Source organism: Cetorhinus maximus, chromosome 9, assembly GCF_964194155.1.
Source record: "Cetorhinus maximus chromosome 9, sCetMax3.hap1.1, whole genome shotgun sequence".
Classification (NCBI taxonomy): domain Eukaryota; kingdom Metazoa; phylum Chordata; class Chondrichthyes; order Lamniformes; family Cetorhinidae; genus Cetorhinus; species Cetorhinus maximus.
In genome coordinates, this window is record NC_135887.1 from 87465659 (window position 1) to 87486189 (window position 20531).

The 20531-nt window shown below is 40.9% G+C and overlaps 1 protein-coding gene across 2 annotated transcripts in view; it reads left to right on the forward strand.

Annotated features, from left to right (window-relative positions):
* LOC144684802 (inner centromere protein-like) overlaps positions 1-20531 on the forward strand; it is a 78322-nt gene that overhangs the window by 17071 nt on the left and 40720 nt on the right. For both annotated transcript variants that reach the window (XM_078549037.1, XM_078549039.1), the window contains 2 exons: positions 16199-16294; positions 17745-18496. In XM_078549037.1, the coding sequence (XP_078405163.1) occupies positions 16199-16294; positions 17745-18496 (848 nt within the window). The remainder of the gene's footprint in view (positions 1-16198; positions 16295-17744; positions 18497-20531) is intronic.

The following is a 20531-nucleotide window of genomic DNA, read 5'->3' on the forward strand; positions in this document are numbered from 1 at the left end:
TTCACCAACAGGCTTGGATCTTATTAACATGCTCATCAGCAATTTCATCAACCGTGCAAATATGCTTCAACTGCAAGCATGCTTTTCAGCGCAATAATGATGACTCCTGGTTCTGCACAACATAGAGGTTTTCCACCATGTCATGCCAAGAAGGCATGAAGAAAAAAATCTAAAAGAAATTTGTTTCTCTTCTGTATTCTCTGGTTTAAATTCTTTTTTTAATTGACAATTGCTAGGCTGATAAAATGGCTGCAGCTAGTCACATGCTGGCACTTGTGTAAAATTCTGTGCAGTTCTAATGGACAAAGGTGAACTCATCAACTTCCTGGAATGTGATTTGTACTGTACGAACATTCCAGCCAAACCTTCACAAAGGACTAGTAGATATGACTTCTGACCAAGTCAGCACTGGACAAAGGCAGAGACTCCTCTCCAGTATTGTGCTGGTGGTTCTGCTCAAAATACAATAAGTTTTAATGAGCAGGCCTTAAAGTACATTGTTAGCTGAAAGGCTGAACCCAAAACCACCCTGTCACATGACTGAGACTTGAGCTGTTTGAACTATTTTAATTATATAGCTTTTGGATTCCATCTTCAGTGCTGTTTAACTTTAGAAGAGATAACAGGACTCCAGGCTATAGCAACCTGCCTCTGCATCTCTCTCAGTCTGGCCTCCAGAAAGAATCCTGCATTTCGCCTACAAAGTGAACTAATATTTTCACCTGCCTCGCCCTTCAGCTGAGCTCGGTAGGAAAAGGCCAGACAAAGCCAACTGAGAGAACCTTCCTTGGACGGTGACTTGCTGGACTTTGGACTCACATGAAATAATTCTTATTTTGTGTGTGGTCTTGTTCTGTATCTCCTCCTTTCCTTATCCTTCTTTTATTGTGACTCCTGACTTCCCAAAGCCTGTCCACTATCTACAAGACACAAGTCAGGAGTGTGATAGAATACTCTCCATTTGCCTGCATGAGTGCAGCTCCAACAACACTCAAAGCTTAACACCATCTGGGACACAGCAACCTGCTTTATCGGCACCCCTTCCACAAACATTCATTCCCTCCACCGCCAACGAACATTTGCAGCAGTGTGTACCATCTGGAGGACAAAGGCAGCAAATACATGGGAAGACCACCACCTGGAAGTTCCCCTCCTGACTTGGAAATATTTGCCATTCCTTTGCTGTCGCTGGATGAAAATCCTGGAAACCCCCACCGCAATAGTGCTATAGGTGTACCTATGCCACAGGGATTACAGTGGTTCGAGAAGGCAGCCCACCACCACCTTAAGGGCAATTGGGGATGGGCAATAAATGCTAGCGATGCCCCACATCTCATGAATGCGCTTTTTTAAAAAAAAATGTACTGGGGTTACATAGCAGCACACCCCATGTTTTGTGTGTAAAATAAATAAATCCTCTGAATCTTGAGTTTGCTGTGGGGTTCTGAATAGAGGATTGGATCACTCTAAAACTGAGGGGTTGGGGAAAATCAGTCACCACATATTAAAGGAGGAAATCAAAAATGCCTTTCTGTTTACGTACGGGTAGTGAGGGGAGAAATTGGTGTTATTTAACTTAAACCCCTTCCTGACCTGTAACTTGATATTTTTAAGCCGCTTTACTTCATATACTAGCACAAATGTTCAGTATTATCTAGCTTGAAATCTGTGGGGTGACCATCAACTTCTAATTTGACACTCCAATAATTATTTTCTGTTTTGTTAACTTGTAGGAAAGTTATTTGCTTTTCAATGACTCTTCCACTTCTTGGATTCGACTTGGCCGTGGTACTTTCTTTCTTCCTGTGAGCTACTTGTATTTTAGATCAGCAGTTTTAAAATCTCCTATATTTCCACAGTTGTGGCACCCTGCTCCCCTGCTGGGCATTTTTCCCACTTGTGCAGGGTTTTCCTGCCATAATTTCAAGAAGGTGGTTGGTGTGCTTTTCGTCACTTTTTTGCTTCAATGCACTTTGTCTTTTCTGTTTGACATAAGAGACATCACTTTTTCCATGAACAGCCACTCTGTTTTGTTGCGCTATCTGTACTGCCTTTGAGAAAGTCAGTCTTCCCACATTTGCAAAAGATCTGATCTTAGATAAAACCCTAACAACTATGTGATCGCGTTTAAATTAACCTCCTCAGGATCCCATATTCTCAATTTTCTGCTAGCCTGTGCAAGTCATTTATGAATGAATGAATCCATGCATTCACCCAGTTTTTGTTTTCACATTATTAAATTTTGCTAGTGTTTGTTAAATATTTTCAAACACTGAAGTATACATTGAATGCCTGGAGGATTTCATCGTATTTGCTTGAAGCTTCATTGACTATGTCTCATTATTGCGTCATCTGAAATAGCCCCAACTGCATCCTTTTGTTCCTTCTTAGCAAACCTGAAGCTGTATTGCAGAATCTCTTCCTCCAATTATCTGTGTTGAGCCTGTTGCAAGACCTCAGTGCTTTGGAAAGGTTCTGGGAGTGGTAGTGTAGACTCTATGCTTGTCCTAAGCTCTGGATCTTTCTGCTTCTACTTCAGTAGTTTGGCTTGTAGATTGTGTTCTGTACTTACTGCTGTCTGAACTCCGGGTCGGTGTGCCTGCTTGCATCTGCTGAACCCATGATGCTCCGTTCTGAGTCTTCAATCTTTTTTTTTCTTCCTCTTGTCCTTTTTCCAAGGATTTGTCAGTCTTTCCAGTCTGCAGTCTTCACTTGGAGTTTTTCTGGGTCTTTTATGCCCTGTCCACTGCCACCAAGTTTTGTCTTGCATTTAGGATCCAGATGGGGTTTCTTTAAAGTTTGCCTGTGACCCTAAGAATGCTACCTTAGACTATTTATGAAAAAAATTCTTGTGTATAGATCTGTAAATAAATATCTCTGTATTCAAAACAAGGTTGTACTTCTGCTTCCCACCAGATACGTTACTCAATCATGTAGCTACAATGCAATGTCACATCAGTATTGGGTGCTTTGATAGCCCCTTACTCTACATTAAACACAGTACCAAGATAGCAAGTGGCCTGGTTCAACCTCTGAGAGGGATGGAGGCTGTGATGAGGACTGAAATCATTGCTTTTGGCCTACCCAATATTTAGCTAGAGGAAACTTTTTTTTGCTCATCCAATACTGGATATCACCCAAACTGTGGACAAGTCAGTGGAAAGGTGGAGTCAGGTGGTGTTGAGGTAGAGCTGGGTAATTTCATGTCACATGTGGAACCTGATGTGTTCATGGATGATGTTGCTGGGTATGGTGCAGGGGGCACGATTAAGGATAGATCCTTGGGGGACTCCAGAGGTAATAATGTGGGTTCTAGAAGACTAGCTTTTGTAGTTGTTCAGGCAGGGGTAATTCCACGCAGCTGGATAATGCAGGAAAAACCTAGGATTAGGAGCAGGTCCTTTGGCCCTTGAGTCTGTTCCTGCATTCAGTGAGATTGTAGCTGATCTACAATGTAACTCCATGCACCTGCCTTGCCCATCTTCCTTTTGATATCAAATGTGTCATTTTCACTTGAAGTTAACAATTGATCGAGCATCAATTGCCATTTGTGGAAGAGTTCAAATCTATACCACCCTTTGTAAATAGAAAGATCTAATTTTACTCCTGAAACATCTGGCTCTACCTTTTGGACTGTGATCTTAATTCTAGACTCCCATATTGAAAATAGGGTATAGAAGGAAACAGGGTAGATGGGTTTCCCTCTATCTGTTTCCATTAATATCTTCAAAAACTTTGATCCAATCACCCTCAGCATTCTAAATTTCAGGGATTACAATTCTACTTTATCTCTCGTTACATTTTAACCATTGGTATCCAGTAATTGTTCTGGCAAATCTGTACAGCACTCCCTCCAAGGTTACTATATCCTCCCTAAAGTGTGCTACTCGGAACTGCTTGCAGTGCTACAGGTATGGCCTGATTGGGGCTTGGTATAAGAGCAGAGCCTATATGATCTATCGAGCTTGCTCCACCATTTCATATGTTCACCGCTGATCTTGGGCTTCGAATCCACTTTCTTGCTGGCTCCCCATATCCCTTGATTCCCTGAGACCAAAGATTTGTTTACCTTGGCCTTAGTATTAACAGTGGTGCATCCAAAACCCTCTGGGGTAGAGAATTCCAAAGATTCACAACCCTTTTGAGTGAAGTAATTTCTCCTCATCTCAGCCCTAAATGATCATCCCCTTGCCCTGAAACTGTGCCCCCTTGTTCTAGATTCCCCAGCCAGGGAAACAATTTTTCAGTTTCTACTCTGTCACCTCTTCAGAATCTTGAATATTTCAATATGATCACCTCTTGTTCTTCTAAACTCCAGAGAATGTAGACCCAATTTACTCAGCCTCCATCATAGGGCAACGCTCAGAATAATCTAGTGAACCTTCACTGTGCTGCCTCCAATACAAGTATATTCTTTAAATATAGAGACCAAAATTGCGTGCACTATTCCAGATGTGGTCTCATCAAAGCCCCATACAATTTTGTAGCAAGGCTTTTATTTTTGTACTTCAATTCCTTTGCAATGAAGGTCAGCATACCGTTTGCTTTCCTAATTGCTTGCTGTGCCTGCTTGCTAACGTCTGAGCAAAATTTACAAATTTTAGCGCCACCTTATCAAGTCACCTTTGGAAATTTAAGTATACTACCATAAATCATGGTGTATAAGATGGTGCCATTTTTCCAGCCTCAAATCATGATTTGGCATATAACTCCACTCCCCACCATTTTTTTTTCAGTGACAGCATGCAATACTCTCATCAGTCACCCTTAATTTTTCAATCCACAAATGTGTGTTTTACTTACCTGTACCTTATAACTGGGTGCAAGGGATCAAGCAGGCGATAAGGACTGCGTTATGAAGATGCATGAAAGTTTAAGACACGCCCACTCCTTGCACCAGATGCTGATGACATTTCATGTTGGCGGCCACTCGCCCGTTCGCTTTTATACTTGTCGTATAAGTCAACCTCCGTTTCTGTATTGGTTTTTTCAAGACTTCAAAGATTAACTTACACACTGACATCTATGGTGTGTATATATACTGTACCTACACTACTAGTTACATCCTCAAAAAAACTCTACTAATCAACAGGATTTCTCCTACGTAAAAGCACGTTGACTTGTTCTAATCATACTATGCTTAAGAACATTATTAAGACCTAATAGATTCTAGCACTTTCCCGATGACTAATTGCTAATTGACCTGCAGGTCCCTGTTTTCTCTGTCCCTCCTTGAAAATTTACGTTTGTAAACTCCCAATCTGCTGAGACCATCCCAGAATCTAGGGGAATTTTGGAAAATCATAGTCCATCCACTATCTCTGCAGCTACCTCTTTTAGAACCCCAAGATACAGACCATCAGATCCTGGGGATATGTTGGATTTTTGCCTGAGTTTCTCCAATACAGTACTACTGACCTTAATTTCCTCAATCTTTTTAGCCCCTAGGTTATCCTCTTTCTGCTATGTAACTTGTGTCTTCTACTGTGAAGATAGGTGCATAATATTTGTTTAATGTCTGTCCTTTCCTCATTCCCATAAATTTTTTTCTGTCTCTGCTTCTTTCACTCTTCCTTTTCATATATTTGTAAAAGTTCTTTGAATCTATTTTTAATATTCCTGGCTAGGTTATGCTCATTCTATTTTCCCATTTTTTTTTAAATCAACTTTTTTCGGTGGTCCTTTTTGGTTTCTCAGACACTATTTAAAATCCATGAGGAGAGAACCGGGACCATTTCAGCTGCTGAAGAAACTGAGTGGGGGAAAAAACAATGTGACATCACAGGAAGCTAGTCAATTGATTGGTCAGTAACTGCTTGGTGTAAGGGACAATGTATTAATAGCTAGCTTAGGACACCAGAGTTAAGGTAGATCCATAGATGAAAAGAATTAAAACTTTAGGTATTTTAATATTTTAAACAGATACCTGTGTATTTAAGAAACGTGTAACTCTTAGTAATAAGTGGTACTAGCATTTAATAAGCACAGTAAATTGTAATATACATAGGAATTATTCTAAGTTAATTTGATTGTTTTCTTAACTAAATAACATGTAACAATGGCAGGACAGGTGTTCCTTTGCAGCTGTGGAATGTGGGAGCTTTTGGGCGCCAAAGCGATCTAGGGCAAACATGCCTGCAGTAAGTATAAGCAGCTAGAGAATTTCTGAATCAGGATTATTGATCTGGAAGCTGAAGTGCAGACACTGCAACGTAAGGGAGGGGAAGAAATACCTGGACACTTCATTCCAGGAGACAGTCACACTTAGAATAGGGTTGTCTGTTTTGGTCTGCGGTGAGGAACAGGAGGATGTGACCATGAGTGAAGCAGGTAAAGGGATTGAGCAAACAGGAGTAGAGGAGACTCAGACTTTGCAATTATCAAATAGGTTTGAGGCTTTTATGGATGAAAGCGAGGTCTGCAGGGTGGATGAGCAGACCTGCCATGGTACATGACACCATTCAAGCAGGGGAAGCAAAAATGAATATAGTGGTAGTAGGGGACAGTATAATGAGGGGTTTGACATTGTTCTCTGCAGCAAAGAGCAAGAGTCCAGAAGGCTGTGTTGCCTGCCCAGTGCCAAGGATCGGGGCATCTGCTCAGGGCTGGGGAGGAACTTACAGTAGGAGAGGGAGAATCCAATAATCGTGGTCCATATAGGTACCAATGACATAGGTAGGACAAGGAAAGAGGTTCGACATACTCAGTATGAGGAGCTAGGCAGCAAATTAACAAGCAGAACCTCAAACGTGGTAATCTCTGGATTATTACTCTGAGTCGAGTGCAAATTTGGCATGCGGCAAATAAGATTAGAGAGATGAATACATGGTTGAAAGATAGGTGTGGGAGAAATGGGGCAGTTTGTGGGGCATTGGCATTGAGGAAAATGGGGGCTATGTTGTTGGGCACGGTCTACACCTGAATCATGCTGGGACCAGTGTTCTTGCAAACCACAGCTAGAAGTAGAGGGGGTTTTAAACTAAATAGTGGGGCAAGGGATCAAATGTGGGAAGATGCGGGATATCAAAGAGTAGAGACAAGGTAAGAGAGGAAAGTATTAATATGAGAAATGATAAACGGACCATGACAGGAAAGGACAAAGTACAAATCTCAAGAGTAAATCAACAGAAGATTAGAGGTTTCAAAGATAAAAGGACAAAGCTTAAGACTCTATATGAATGTAAGCAGCATTCAAAACAGAGCGTGAACTGATATCTCTATTTGAACTAAATAATTACGATTCAATAGCCATTGCAGAGACAATGGCATCGATTGGGATCTGAATATTTAAGTGTATGTGAGATTTAGGAAGGATAGGAAGCTAGGAAAAGATGGAGGGGTGGTTCTGTTAATTAAAGATGACATTACCACAATAGAGAGGGATGACCTAACTTCAAGAAACCAAGATGTAGAAGTGAAACCACTTCTACATCTTGGTTTCTTGAAGTTAGGTTAGGGTGAAGATGAGGAATGATAAAGGTAAGAAGTCGCTTGTGGGAGTGGTATACAGGTCCCCTAACAGCAATGCTATGTAGTAAGACTGGCTATCAAAAATGAAATAGTGGGAGCTTGTCAGAAAGGTATGGCGATTATCATGGGGGATTTTAATCCCCACACACACACTGGAAAAATCAGATGGGCAGAAGTAGCATTGATGACTAATTCATAGAATGTTATCAGGGTAATTTCTTAGATCAGCATGTTCTGGAGCCAACCAGGAAGCAGGCTACACTAGACTTGGTATTGAGCAACAAGATAGGATTAATGATCTCTTAGTGAAGGCACCTCTAGGTAACAGTGATCATAATATGATTTGAATTTTGCATTCAGTTTGAGGGAGCAAAGAGTGGGTCCAAGACTAGTATTTTAAACTTAAATAAGGGCAATTATGAGGGCATGAAAGCAGAGCTAGCTAAAGTGAACTGGTAAATGAGGTTAAGGGATCAGTCAATAGAGATGCAGTGGCAGACATTTTAAGGAGATGTTTCAGAATACACAAAATAGATGCATTTCAGAGAGGAAGAAAAATTCCAAGGGGAGGATCCACCACCTGTGGTTAACCCAAAAAAACTAAAGACAATATCAAACTTAAAGAAAAAGCATATAATTGCACAAAGATTGGACAGAATATAAAGAACAACAAAGAATAACTAAGGAGGGTAAGATTAGAGTTCAAAAGAAAGCTAGCTAGAAATATAAAGACGGATAATAAGAGTTTCTATAGATATTTAAATGAGAGTTAACAAAATGAGCGTTGGTCTATAGAAAGTCAATCTGGGGAAATTAATAATGGAAAATGAGATGGCAGATGAATTGAACAGGTATTTTGCATCAGTCTTCCCTATAATGGATACAAGTAATATCCCAGAAATAGCTGTAAATCATGAATTGAGCAGGAGGAACTAAGAAAATTAGTCACCAGGGAAGTGGTACCTAGCAAATTGTTGGCTGCAGACTGGCAAGTCCCTGGGTCCTAATGGATTTCATCCTAAGGTCATAAAAGAAGTGGCTAGTGAGATAGTTCATGTGTTGGTTTTAATTTTCCAAAATTTCCTAGATTCAGGGAAGGTTCCATTAGATTGGAAAATATCTAATATGACTCCTTTTGCTCAAAAGAGGGAGACAAAGCAGGAAACTACAAGTCAGTTAGCTTACCGTCTGTCATAGGTAAAATGTTAGAACCTATTATTAAAGACATTACAGCAGGGCACTTGGGCAAATTCAAAGTAATCAGGCAGAGTCAACATGATTTTGATGGAAATCGTGTTTAACCAATTTGTTGGAGTTCTTTGAAGAAGTAACATGGGCTGTGGATAAAGGTTAACTGGTGGTGTATTGTATTTGGATTTCCAGAAGGCATTTAATAAGGTGCCACATCAAAGGTTATGACAAATAAAAGCTTATGGTGTAGGGGCTAGCATATTGGCATGGATAAAAGATTAACTAGCTAACAGTGGGCATAAATGGGTCATTTTCTGGTTGGCAGGATCAGTTCTGAGGCCTTCACTTTTTACAATTTTTATATAAATGATTTGCATGAAGAGACCAATGGTATGGTTGCTAAATTTGCTGATGACAAAGATGGGTCGGAAAATAAGTTATGAAGAAGACATGAGTCTACAAAGGGATATAGATAGGTTAGATGAGTGGGCAAAGATCTGGCAAATAGAGTGCAACGTGGGAAAATGAGGCCCATTTTGACTGGACAAATAGTGAGAGATTGCAGAGCCCTGAGATGCAGGATTCTCATGCATGAATCGCTAAAGGTTAGTATGCAGGTACAGCAAGTAATTAGCAAAGCTAATAGAAAGTTATTGTTTATTGCAAGGGGAATTGAATACAAGAGTAGGGAGGTTATGCTTCAGCTATACATGGCATTGGTGAGGCCTCATCTGGAGTACTGTGTACAGTATTGGTCTCCTTATTTAAGGAAGGATATAAATGCATTGGAAGCAGTTCAGAGAAGGTTTACTAGATTAATACCTGGAATGGGTGGTATGTCTTATGAGGAAAGGTTAGACAGGCTGGGCTTGTATCTGCTGGAGTTTAGGTAAGTGAGAGGCGACTTGACTGAAACATATAAGGTCCTGAGGGGACTTGGTGGATGTGGAAAGGATGTTTCCTGTTGTGGAAGAATATAGAACTAGGGGTCACTTTAAGAATAAGGGGTCGCCTACTTAAGACAGATGAGGAAATTTTTTTTTTGAAGGTTGAGACTTTGGAATTCTTTTCCTCAAAAGATGATTGAAGCAGAGTCTTCGAATATTTTTAAGGCAGAGCTAGATAGATTCCTGAAAAGTACAAGGGTGAAAGGTTTTTGGGGAGGCAGGAATGTGGAGTTGAGGTTAAAATTAGATCCACCATGATCTTGAATGGTGAAGCAGGCTCGAGGGGCCAAGTGGCCCACTTTAGCTCCTAATTTGCATGTTCGTATTAGTATTTGCAACATTAAAAGCTTCTCATTTTTAAAGTTAACCACCTTAGTAAGCCATGGATGGATTGATCTTGCTGAGGTTTTGTATTTCAATGAATGTATTTTTGTGAATATTTTGATTTTGCTGCTTTAACTGTAGCATAACTTCTATCTCCTTGTATTCTACTCCTTTTAAATATAAAAACCAGCATTCCATTAGCCTTTTTGATTATTTTCTGTACCTGTACACTTTAATCTGTGCACCTGTACCTCCAAGTCTCTTTGGGCCGCCCCTGTTTCTAGCTTTTCCTCATTTAGGAATTTTTTTTTTTGTCAAAAGTGGATGATGTGGCATTTTCGTACATCACAATCCATTTGCCAGTTTTGTCCATTTGCTTAACTCCTTTTTCCTTTTTTCCTTTCCTTTCCCTTTCTCCCTTCTTTCCTCCCTTTCCTCCCTCTACATTGCTTACAACGTTGTCTATCTTTGTGCTATCAGCAAACCTGGATATGTGCCTGTGTATACTATTATTAAATGTGGCTAATAGTTATACACAAGATAAGGGCTCAAGTTTGGGGCTAATACAGTATATTAGCATGGATAGAGGATTGGCTAAAGGATAGAAAGCAGTAGGAATATATGAGCTAATTTCAAGTTGGCAGGTTCTTACTAGTGCATAACTGTAGCGCTGGGGCCTTGGCTATTTACAATGTATACAAAAAAGAATATATTTTAAGTGATGAAAAACTTAATTGGTATTCAGAGGAATTTGTGTGTCCTTTTACACAAAACGCAAAATGGCAATGAGCAAATAGGAAGGCAAATGTTACGTTGGCTTTTATTGCAAGCAGGTTGGAATACAGGTATCCATCATTTAGTATTAATGTTGTCCTAAAGGCTTGCTAAACTAATAGTACTTAAGAAAAAATGTAATGAGGTGGGGGGGTGTTATGTTCCCAACCAAAAATTTTTTTCAATCAAAAACCTATTAGCTGCCTGGAACCTAACTGACCCAAAAATCCACTTGCTAACTCTTAAGTTGCCATATGCTTGCCACCCCTGTTGATCCTCTGCTAGAGGGAGGTGGTGAGCAAAGCAGTGGGGTATGTTTTTAAAGAAAATGTGTGGCTCCAATATAGTTCTTGGCACATGAGCAGTAACTGCTAAAACTGAAATGGAGGCAATGCTATTTTGGGAACTTCCCTAATTTACAAACCATGCTAAAATAAAAATGTCCTAATAGAGCTTTATACGGTGAATACCTGTACAAGAGTAAGGAAATGTGATGCAATTGTACAGGGCTTTGCTAGAACAATACCTGGAGTAGTGTGTACAGTAATTTTGGTCTCCAATTTCAAGGAAGAATATGCTTGTATAATAAAGGTTTACCTCATTAATCTCTGGGATGAGAAGGCTGCCCTATGAGGTGAGATTGGAGAGTATAGGCCCATTCTACTTGTTTAGGATGAGGCCATCTTATTGAAACTCAAGATTCTAAGGTGGGTCAACAGGGTAAATGCTGAGTGGCTGTTTCCCTGGCGGGATAGTCTCAGGGCAAGGGGTTGACCATTTGGGACTGGTGAACAATTTCTTCACAAGGAGAGTTGTGAATCTTTGGAACCCTATACTGCAGAAGGCTGTGGGTGCTTATTCAATGGGCATATTCAAGGCTGATTTTTCGGCTCTTTTTTAATAAAAAATAATCGGAAGATATGAGAATCCACTGGGAAAGTGGATCAGTCATGATATTGAATGGTGGAGCAGGCCTGTTACAACTTTATGTAATTATGTACTTATGTAACAAGATCAGCTAATATGGGGGTGGGACGTGCAGGGTGTCAGTTTGTTGGAAATGGGGTTAAGAGAGCAAGACCTGGGTCTCTTGGACAAATTGAGCTTAGATGGCATGGAAGGAGATAGAGAAACGAAAAAGATATAAGGCTGGGGCATGTTTGGCCCAGTGGACTAGGGAAATGGAAGGAAGTGGGAAAGGCAGCTGAATGGATGGTTTCAATCTTAATGATGTTCAAGAGCTCCTTGCACCTGTTGTAGGTGGCAGGGGAGAGCGGTTTGTTGTAAAGAAAAGCCAGAAGTTGTCTTTTCATTTTGGGATATCCTTGCAGTTGAGCAAGATCTACTGGTTTTTTTTGTGGTCCAATCAGTTGATGAAGCAACCCACCTAAGATGAAAATCATATAACACTGTTACATTTCAATAAAGTACTAACTGGGCTCCATGTTTAACCCCAGTCTGTAAATTGTACATATCTTGGTTCCAGATCTTTAACAGACAGTAGATATTGCTTTTAGCATGCTTCTTGACCAACCCCACATGCTTCAGAGATAGGATAAGTGCCATGTTTGAGGGCATTTGTGGTGCAACAACAAACTTGTATCTAGTATATGAAATGTCCCAAGACCTTGCGTAGGAACAGGAGAAATAGAATACTGAGATAGGAAAGAGTTTTTGCCAGGGCTGGGTGATTGAATACTTCAAGGAAGATAAGGAGGAGGGAATAGAGGGATCTTGAGAGCAATTTCCAGAAATCGAAGCCAAGGTGATTAAAACCTCTGTTGCTAATGGTTGAAAGGAAGAAGGGTTGGATGCATAGGACACGGTTAGAAAATGTAAGTTTGTGGCAGAAGAATGCTGGGAGAATTTTACAGTCACAGTAGAATGAGGGCACAAAGGGATTTGAAGATGACGATTTAAGATTAAGTGCACTGGATGACACGAAGGAAGTGTGTGGCAGTGTTGGATCTTTTGCTCTCAACTCCTTGAATATATTGCTACTATCCAGCTTTAATTCCTTTTGCATCTCTTCAGTTTCTGCCATGGTGAAAATAACCAGCAGATGCACAAATCCATCTTGATTTCTAATCACTGCAGTCTTTCCCTTTTTTCTCCTCTTTCTGCCTCTTAATGTCATTAGTTCACCGCTGGCAGTGCCCTTTCTTGTGTTCCTGTCAAAACTAGCCAGCACTTTTTATTTCAATAGTTTCTTCTCTTGCTCCATAAACATGATCACCTGAGGTGTACCGAAGACTCGATCTTTGACTTCCTTTTCCTTGTTGCCAAAGGGCAGCATGGAAACACAATTCATTGGCATGGAATCAGATTTTATACATATTTTGATACTGCTCAGCGAAATGAGTGAAAGTCGCCATAGTGCCAGAGGAAAATAGGCTGTGCACTCATTGCAGCAGACGACTGGTGGTGAGTTTAACATGGGGGTCACCTACACCTCTGGTGAGGGGAGAGGTCGAGAAGGCAGGGCCTTCATGGATGATTTCAGTCGGTACGGGAATTGAACTCACGCTGTTAGCATCGCTCTGCGTCACAAACCAGCCATCCAGCCAACTGTGTGAGTATCACCACTGCCACTACCCTTGACCACATGAAAGCTATTGTACTGTTCAACCACTTGTGACGAGCAAGAGCTTTTTCAACTTAATATGGTAAAGATATTATGTTGGATGAAGCAGTCCTATACAGCCGCCACCCAAAAGCTCCTAGGCCGAGATGATGATTCAGTTTCCTCTCTGCAGCTCTGAAGCCATTGGGCATAATTTCTGCCCTGTTTAACTTAAGAGCCAAGTTCCTGTCCCAGATCATATCCATAGCATTTCAACGTTACTAGAACTGTCAGTATCTGACCTCTCATAACTCAGTAACGTTCAGCATTATTGTGGTCCTCTTGTGTTCCACTCATTTAAAAAAAAAATATATATATATATATATATAGTGACCATAACTCTTCTGCCTGCATTCCATCTCTCAAAAGCCCACCCTTCCCTTATTTCCTGACATGCCAACCCCTGGCTCCCTGATGAAGGATGTCAAATTCAAAATTTTTGTCCAATATACACCTCTCTCCATGCCCTGTTCATGTTTACTCTAAAAATGTTCATAACTACAGAGCTAGTGAATTGTGAAAGTAAATGAAAATAAAGTGAGCAGGCAGAGCAATGGCAGGTGCATTTTTGATGTGAAATTAAAGGATCAGGATACAGTCTAAATGGAGGAAGAGCAAAAAAATAATTGAACAAAATACTCAGTGGGCCTTGGATATAAAATTTATTGAAGTCTGACTCAGTTACACAAAGACTAGCTTCATAATATGGATAGTAATAAATAAATGCATGCAAGTACCACTGCAGCTGAGAGTTCTTGAGGATATACCAATTTATAACTGGATTCAGTGATTCATGAGGATACTACCTGGGATGAAGGGGAGATTCAACTTTTTTTCATCCCAATTTAATGTCACTTCCAGAGAGTATGACTTAAGGGGTGAGCTTGAAGTGTTTTTAAAATAAAAGGAATTCACAGGTGGAATTCAGAATATAGGGCTGTAATAACATTCAAACTAAGAATAAACATCAATAGATTTTTTTTTTCCAAAGGGTTACAAGCAGGTGGAATGACAGATACAAAATGGTTCAAATGACAATTAAAAGATGACCAAGAAAGTTTTGGACAATAGAATCTTTTTTAAAAAGTGCCAAGACCAAGGAAAATGGCAGAGTTAGACTCTGGGTCCATGGGTGTATAAGGTCTCAAGATGCTATTTCAAAGGAGAGTTTTCCAATATTTATCCATCAGCTAGCATCTAAACAAATTACCTCGTCATTATCCTATTGCTGTTTGGGATTTTACTGTGTGCAGATTGACTGCCACATTTCCTACATCAAAACAGTAACTCTTCTTCAATAGGATTTAAGTGCTTTGGAATGTCTGAAGCTGTGAAAGGCACTATATAACTGCAAGTCTTTTCAATAGTTTAAGTTCTCAGATTTGATTCCTGGTCTATGTCTGGATGGCAGGTACACTACAATTGACTTAATTACACTTTTTGGTGGGGGGGGGGGGGGGGGTGCGTGGAGGAGAAAATTCACTTAAAAATCATGAGTACAGTGCAGATGGAGGCCGTTCTGCCCATTGAGTCTGCACTGGCTCTTGGAGCATTCTACCTAGCCCCACTCCCCTGCCTTCTCCCCGTAACCTTCAGGCTATGGTTCCTGTTTGCAGTCGCTTGGCCTCTTCTGGAAATATTTAGAGAATATTATTTGGCTTGGTCGTTGTGTCCTCCTGTAGCTATTTCCTCCAAAGCTGAATAGCCTGCCACTATTTTCTACAAAAATAAGATACTGCAGATGGTGGAAATGCTCAGCAGGTCTGGCAGCATTTGTGGAGAGAGAACATTAATTCTCTTTGTCTCTGTCTGTCTCTCTCTCTCCTTTTTCTCTTTTCCCCTTGCCCCCTTTTCTCTCTCTCTCTCTCTCCCCCCCACTACAGATGCTGCCTGACCTGCTGAGCATTTCCAGCATTTTCTGTTTTTATAACACATGCTACACTCAGCAGGAATAGGAATGCACCCTGCAAAAGTTGTTCCCTTTGGGAGTGGAATGTCAATAATTAACAAAGGTATGCAGAGTAAAGTGATATTGTGATAAATTTTTCTTCTCGTCCTTTTCTTCTTAGTCCATGAACTTAAGAAATTCACTTGATAGTTTGATATAAAGTAACAATTACCTGTAGCTCCCAAATTAAAGTGAAATATACAGTTTCCAATACTTGGATGTCTAATTTTAAATAATTCCTTTTTCATTTCCACAAGTCATTGACAAAGTTGCCACTTAAAGTGCATTAAGAGCTCTGAATTTCAAACAAATGATTGTTTACTCAATAGTTTACTGTTTCTTTAAATATTACAAATCAGTGTTAAATGTGATTGACTAATATTTCAATTTATCCACTTAATGTTCAGTTTCCCATCTCTATCTCTTCTCCTGGTTATGAATCCTCAATCAACCGATTCAATCACCTCAATTCTCCTTGAACAGCTGTGATTTCCTTCTCTCCTGAGAAAGCTCTAGATCTTCACATATTTTGTTTCTGTTGCCAATTCTTCCTCTACAATCCAAATCCTTGTTCTTTCAGGCTTGTAGTAAGGATATTGGCTGCCAGGTATCATGAGACCATTGTTGGACTTGTACAGTGCTATGAGGTACAAGTGCATGGCAAGCATTAGGATATTCCCTTCTGCACATGCCTAATCTACGGGCTCAAGCATCACTTGTTATATAGCAGCCATAGCGTTTCCCATTAAACTGTCCACTTCTACTAAACAAAATTGCATTGGCGCCAATACTACCCCAATAAATTGCAAGGACCATAATAACTTTAAACTATTCTTCACAAAGTTAACTGAAGGGACATTATAGTGAAGAATTACTGCACTTAAGCTAGTTATTTCTGTATGAATTGAAAATATTTTTCAGTGACTTTAATGCAGAGCCTGAGTTGATGCCAAAAACACCTTCAGAGAGAAAACGGCTCAGGAGACGCCCATCTGTAACCCAGGATCCAAATAAGAGGTAAGGGTATGAATTCTGTTTAAGTTGCAAGACAAGTGGCATCAAGCACATCCAAACAATTTCATTAGCCAGATTTAAGCGATCCAATTCTTCGTAGCAATTTCTTTTTTTCCTGTGCTGTTGTCTACCAATGTTATACTGAACAGTCATCTAGGAGATGTTAATGGTTTGAGATGACTAATTTAGCAAACCTAAAATGACTGCATGCAAGTGTAAACTCTTTACAGAAGAAATTAGTCCAACTGCGGTAATGACTCATAGGTGTGAATGAGTTGCTCTGCTTTCCTTGTGTGGGATAAATGGTGTATTTTGTTTATACTGGGAAGCTTGGAGATGGAATAGAAAGGAGAAAGTGTAGCAGAAGAAAATGCACAAAACCTGATCCTGCATCAATTATTTTAAGATGGAGATGGGAAGGGTGGAAGGAAAGGAATGAGTTTCTTATAGTTTCTTTTTAAAGTATGTGTGATTTGGAAGAATTAAGCGCCTGTCCCGTTCAACTAAGTGCTTCTTTTGGCTCACAGCTAATAGAAAAGCTTCTTCAGTTCTTGTTGACTCACTTGATAAAAATAATGTGAAGCTTAGCCATACAGTTTGAAAATGATTTAATTGCTAGTCTCTGGTCACCTAATTGACCAACCAGGGTGGCATTACATGTGCTGTTGCTAGCTTTAATGGCCCAGGACCTATTGGGTGGAAGAAAGAACAGTGGTTCTCCGTGTGGTCTGCACTGGTCCTCCAGGGTGATCTTGAAGTCACTGACATGTAATGCCATGGCTGAGTCTATACAAGAGAGGCCAGAATCCTCAACCCCGCCAAGTCCCTGATGCCTCTCAACCAGGCCAACTCCTATATGCATGGTATGAATCATCATCAAGCATGTGACAACAATGTAATTTTATAAGCAAATTTTGTTAATATTGATTTTGTTTGATTTAACATGGATGTAAGATAAGTATCAGTTTCTCAGAAGATTGTGATTTTAAGTGTTTCAAATAAATGTCTTCCCTTTTTATTAATCTGAAAAACCAAAATGTATTTCTGGAATGAGTTGATAATTTACGTAAATCAATGCACATAAATTTATTACATTTAATAACAAAGTGCAATATTTATGGTTCCCCTAAGTTCCCATTAATTCTTGCGTTTTTTTTTGTAGCGGCAAACAAACAGATGGGTTAGGTGGGCCGCTTTTGCCTCACTTCAGTGGTCTGTGGACAATAAGTTTGAGATCCATTCCTTTAGAAAAGGATCAGAGAAAATTGGGAGGCAGAAAATCTTTAATTCTGATTAAACAAAATATAATGACACATGGCATGGATAAATCCAGATAAAAGGCTGTGTTTTAGTTGTAATTCGTATGAATTTTACTGTGCTCATTTGAATAGAGAAATTCATAAATTCATTTGCCAGCTGTTTGATATTTCGGTTTTTAAAATTTCATTTCCAGGTTTTCTAGAAGCAGAAAAAGTTTAAGGCGTTCATCAATTCAGCGGCCAAAGCACTCAAATAGAATATTTGTGGAAGATAACAGTGACTGCAATAAAATAGTTGAGCAGGCCCATCCTGTTCGTCTGACACGATTAGCATCACGTGCAGTAGCAGCGACTGCCAGTCTAGAAACTGAAAAGAACAATGTATGCCCTATTGTCCCAGTTAATCGTAGAGTTCCATTGGTTGAACTGTCACTGAATGACTGCAAGAGTGCAGAGTTACAAAAGAGTCATGTGGCCAACTTAGCCCAAACTCTGCTGACTTTTGAAGATGTGAACTTGCTTCAAAAAGCAGTTGAAGTAAACCCGCCTCCTCCAAGTGGACCTATTTTGGAAACGTTGACTCCTGCTGCCTCTGCAGTGAACACCATCAGTACAAATCATGAAGCAACAAAGCTGAAAACAGATGTTACTAAAGAAAATGCAGTTTGTGGAGAGGCTGGCTCGACTAACTGTCAGCTGAGCAATGCACCATCTGCAGGTGGGGGTTGCATCCCTGGGGAAGATGAAAATAAGCCTGTTCGTAACGGTACTAACTGTAGTTCAGTACGGAAAAGTATTGCCAGTCGCAGGTCCAGCTGTGTCAGGTTGATGGATAAATATTCATTGAATGTTCAAAGGGCTGCCATGGTGCAGGAATCCACCAGAAAATCATTGCGTAAATCTATTGCCAGGAGAAAAAATATTCTGGAGACCTCTGCTTCCAGTTGTAAGTATAATTGTCTAAGGAAAATTCACAGCTACGTGTTGCATTCTGCATGCAGAATAATAACTACAATGCCCCCTCTCATAGATGGTGGACCTATAATGCAGTAAAATGTTAGAGGGGTTACAAAGAGAGGCTACGTCGTTAATTCCAGAATCTAAAGGAATGATGTATGGAGAAAGACTTAATACCTTGGATTTTTCCTCCGTTTAAAAAGGAAAGCCTGAGGGTATATGACCAAAATGTTAAAAATGATGAGCAATTTGGTCAAATTGAATCTCTGTACAAAATTTAGGGCAACGAGAAAAAAAGGAAATGTGGAGGGTGGGCTGGTGGGAAGAAAAAATTAACCAAAAGGGTGGTAAGTTTCTGAAATAGAACGGAATCTTCCACTCCCACCAGCAGTGGGAATTGTGGCAGGCGAAGGTGGAACGTGGCGGGAGGCCAAAAATCGGTTTCCCGATTATTGAGAAATCAGTTTGCAATCTTCCTCACCTGACTTTGTGAGTCGCTGGTCAATGTCGGGAACCCATCTTGCATCTCATGAACGCTCATGGGAATCTTCTGGCCCCATTAAAATATGCCAGCCCACCAGCAAGAATTTACACCATCCTGGTACCCTGACTTTACAAATGTGGTGAGCCCTCAGCAAGACAGACTTTCATTATTCACTAGCCAGTCAACACTGCCAGCACCATTGCTGATGACCGCAAGAGATGGTGTGCACAGAAGAGGGGTTGGGTGCTGGTGTTGGAAGAGATGGGAAGAGGGGGGTGGGGGCTGCAAGGTGATGATGTGTGGGGAGGGCTGCAAGGAGTTTCATAAGGTGTGGTCAGTCGAGTCGATGCTGGAATCCTGGGGGGAGAACAGAGTGCTGGTGGTAGGAAGGAAGTCACTGAGGGGGATTTGGGATGTGATAGGATGGAAGGATCAGGGTGTGGGTATGGCAGGTGTTGTTCTCATCAGAAGGCCATTGATGGGGACAAGAATGGTGGCACGAATAATGGGAGAGGGCAGGATCAGTGTGGGCATGGGCATCTTGACTGGTGTGAGCTCGGAGGGAAGGCAGGTCAAGGTCAACAGTTATAAGGTCCAGGATGATAGGGGGAGGTTAAAGGGTGACAGAGGTGAGAGAGGTCGACATATGGGGGGGCTCAACAGTGATGGGGGGGGGGGGGGGATGTTGGTGGGTGACGGGAGGAGGGTAAAAGGTGGTGGAGACGGACTGAAAAGTTACACGCACCATCTTAGTATAAAGGCAGCAGGGCAACGCCCTCGATGTCTAACAGCAGAACATCGAGGTAGGAAGAGGGTTTTCTCGGGAAGGTGGAGCTGGTCAGCCCAACTGGACAACTAAGGTCTACCTTGATGATTATGAGGCCACTGTTCTTTTGAAATCCTCCCTGTATGGTGAAACCCACATGGCAGCTGGTTCAGAGGGTTCTCGTAGCAGGATCCCAGCAAGGTGTAGAGCTGCCCTTCAAACTGAGCCATTTGGGATCACCTCCAGTCGTAGTTAGGGATTGAAGGAGAGAGGGAGGTGGATGCCTACAAGGGGCATGCAGGTGAATGGCAGCCAACTTGTGATTGCAAACCTCCTGGAGGAATGGTCATGCCTGACAAGGGCTCATGTGATTAGTCTTTCTATTATGACTAGGCAAAGTTCTCACTAATAGTCTTGAGGACAATGGAGGCAAGCAGAATAGTGCGAAAGAGGTTTCTCGCACATGGCTGTCATCACCTTTGGCAAAGAGCGATGACTCCATGTGCAGGCATGCATTAAGGAGCAGGACACCCATCCTTGGTCCTCCAGGATGCCCTTCACCTGTAAGGGATGGACTGTACACTAACATTAAAGCAACTAGCAGCAAGAATGAATCCAGGAAACTTCCAAACAGTGCAAGTTAACATATTTGCAAGTGCCCAAACTAATAATTGTACGTCCATGCCACCAGTGTACATTCAGAACTTAATCTTTTTAGCCCTACTGCTATGTCTAGGTGCATCCCCGACTTCGGCAACAGAGGTGCAGGGAGCC